This window comes from Triticum aestivum, chromosome 3D (genome assembly GCF_018294505.1).
Source record: "Triticum aestivum cultivar Chinese Spring chromosome 3D, IWGSC CS RefSeq v2.1, whole genome shotgun sequence".
NCBI classification, from domain to species: domain Eukaryota; kingdom Viridiplantae; phylum Streptophyta; class Magnoliopsida; order Poales; family Poaceae; genus Triticum; species Triticum aestivum.
In genome coordinates, this window is record NC_057802.1 from 343293346 (window position 1) to 343294426 (window position 1081).

Below are 1081 nucleotides of genomic sequence, written 5' to 3' on the forward strand. Positions count from 1 at the left end.
AGGAGGGAGACGGTGTCGGGGGAGGGGAGGATTTGTGTGGGCGCGGAAGTGGGGACGGGGGCAGCGGTGGCCGCGTCGAAGAGGGCGAGCGCGCAGCGGGGGTCACGCTCGGCGCGGACAAGGCGGTGGAGGTGTTCGGCGGTGAGGTTCTTGGGCCATTTAGTCGGGGTGAGGTTCGCCGGCGGCATTGGGGGGTTGGAGGGATGAGAAGCAGCTTTGCCGGCTTGCCGCTTTGGCGTCGGCGGCAGAGGTCTCTACAAAGGGAGGCAGCGGGGCCGGTTTTTGCTTCAGCTATTTCCGCCTACAAACCTTTCAACGCGCACAGAGCATCTACAGCCGCATCGGGCAAATCCGACCCTCAAACGTCCGCGCACGCGTCGCGTGTCGGCATGCACGGAGTGAATATGCCCTTATATTTCGTCTTTCACACTCGCGTCCTTCATATCCAAAACTTCAAAACCATGCAATTCATGCCACGCTATATAAAACACAAGATCAAAGCGCAGTTCATCGGATTAACCAGACAAAAGAAACATGATTCATCGGAGTTTCTTCGACGGACAGTGCAAATCCATACTACAAACTTATGAAACATACATAAAATACTAGCACATATGCCTGTGCGTTGCAACGGGAGAGATTGTTTGCGAGAAGCATGGGGAGAGATAATTGATGTGTCCATCAAAACGGTCTCCACACGACAGTGGAGCGATAGAGCAGAGAGCTGTGGTGTTCTCGCGAGTCATGTTTGGCCCGCGAGATCTTTATAGTAGTGGGGTTGGTGGGAGTGGCAGCCACTACCCAATTCGTGCATTTTTTTTTCCTTCAGATCCGCCTCTTTCTCGAGGTTGTGGTGACCTCCTGATTTTTTTAAAAAATATGTGAGCATTTTTTTGAAAAATCATTAATTTCTAGAAAAAGGAAAACAAAAATTGAAATAAGAAAATTTTCTTAAATTCACAAACATTTTTTGTAAACAGGACCATTTTAAAGGCGGAGAAACAAACATTTTTTGAATTTGTGAACAACTTTTTAAAGTGGAAACTTGTTTTGAACATTCAAATCAATTTTCAAAAATGTC

At 48.1% G+C, this 1081-nt stretch overlaps 1 protein-coding gene across 1 annotated transcript in view; it reads right to left on the reverse strand.

Annotated features, from left to right (window-relative positions):
• The window catches only part of LOC123078781 (pentatricopeptide repeat-containing protein At5g46100), a gene marked incomplete in the record, with an annotated part of 3643 nt that extends 3356 nt beyond the window's left edge, over positions 1 to 287 (reverse strand). Inside the window, 1 exon segment of the mRNA XM_044501387.1 lies at positions 1 to 287. Coding sequence (XP_044357322.1) covers positions 1 to 188 — 188 coding nt within the window.
• Positions 288 to 1081: the final 794 nt, after the last annotated feature.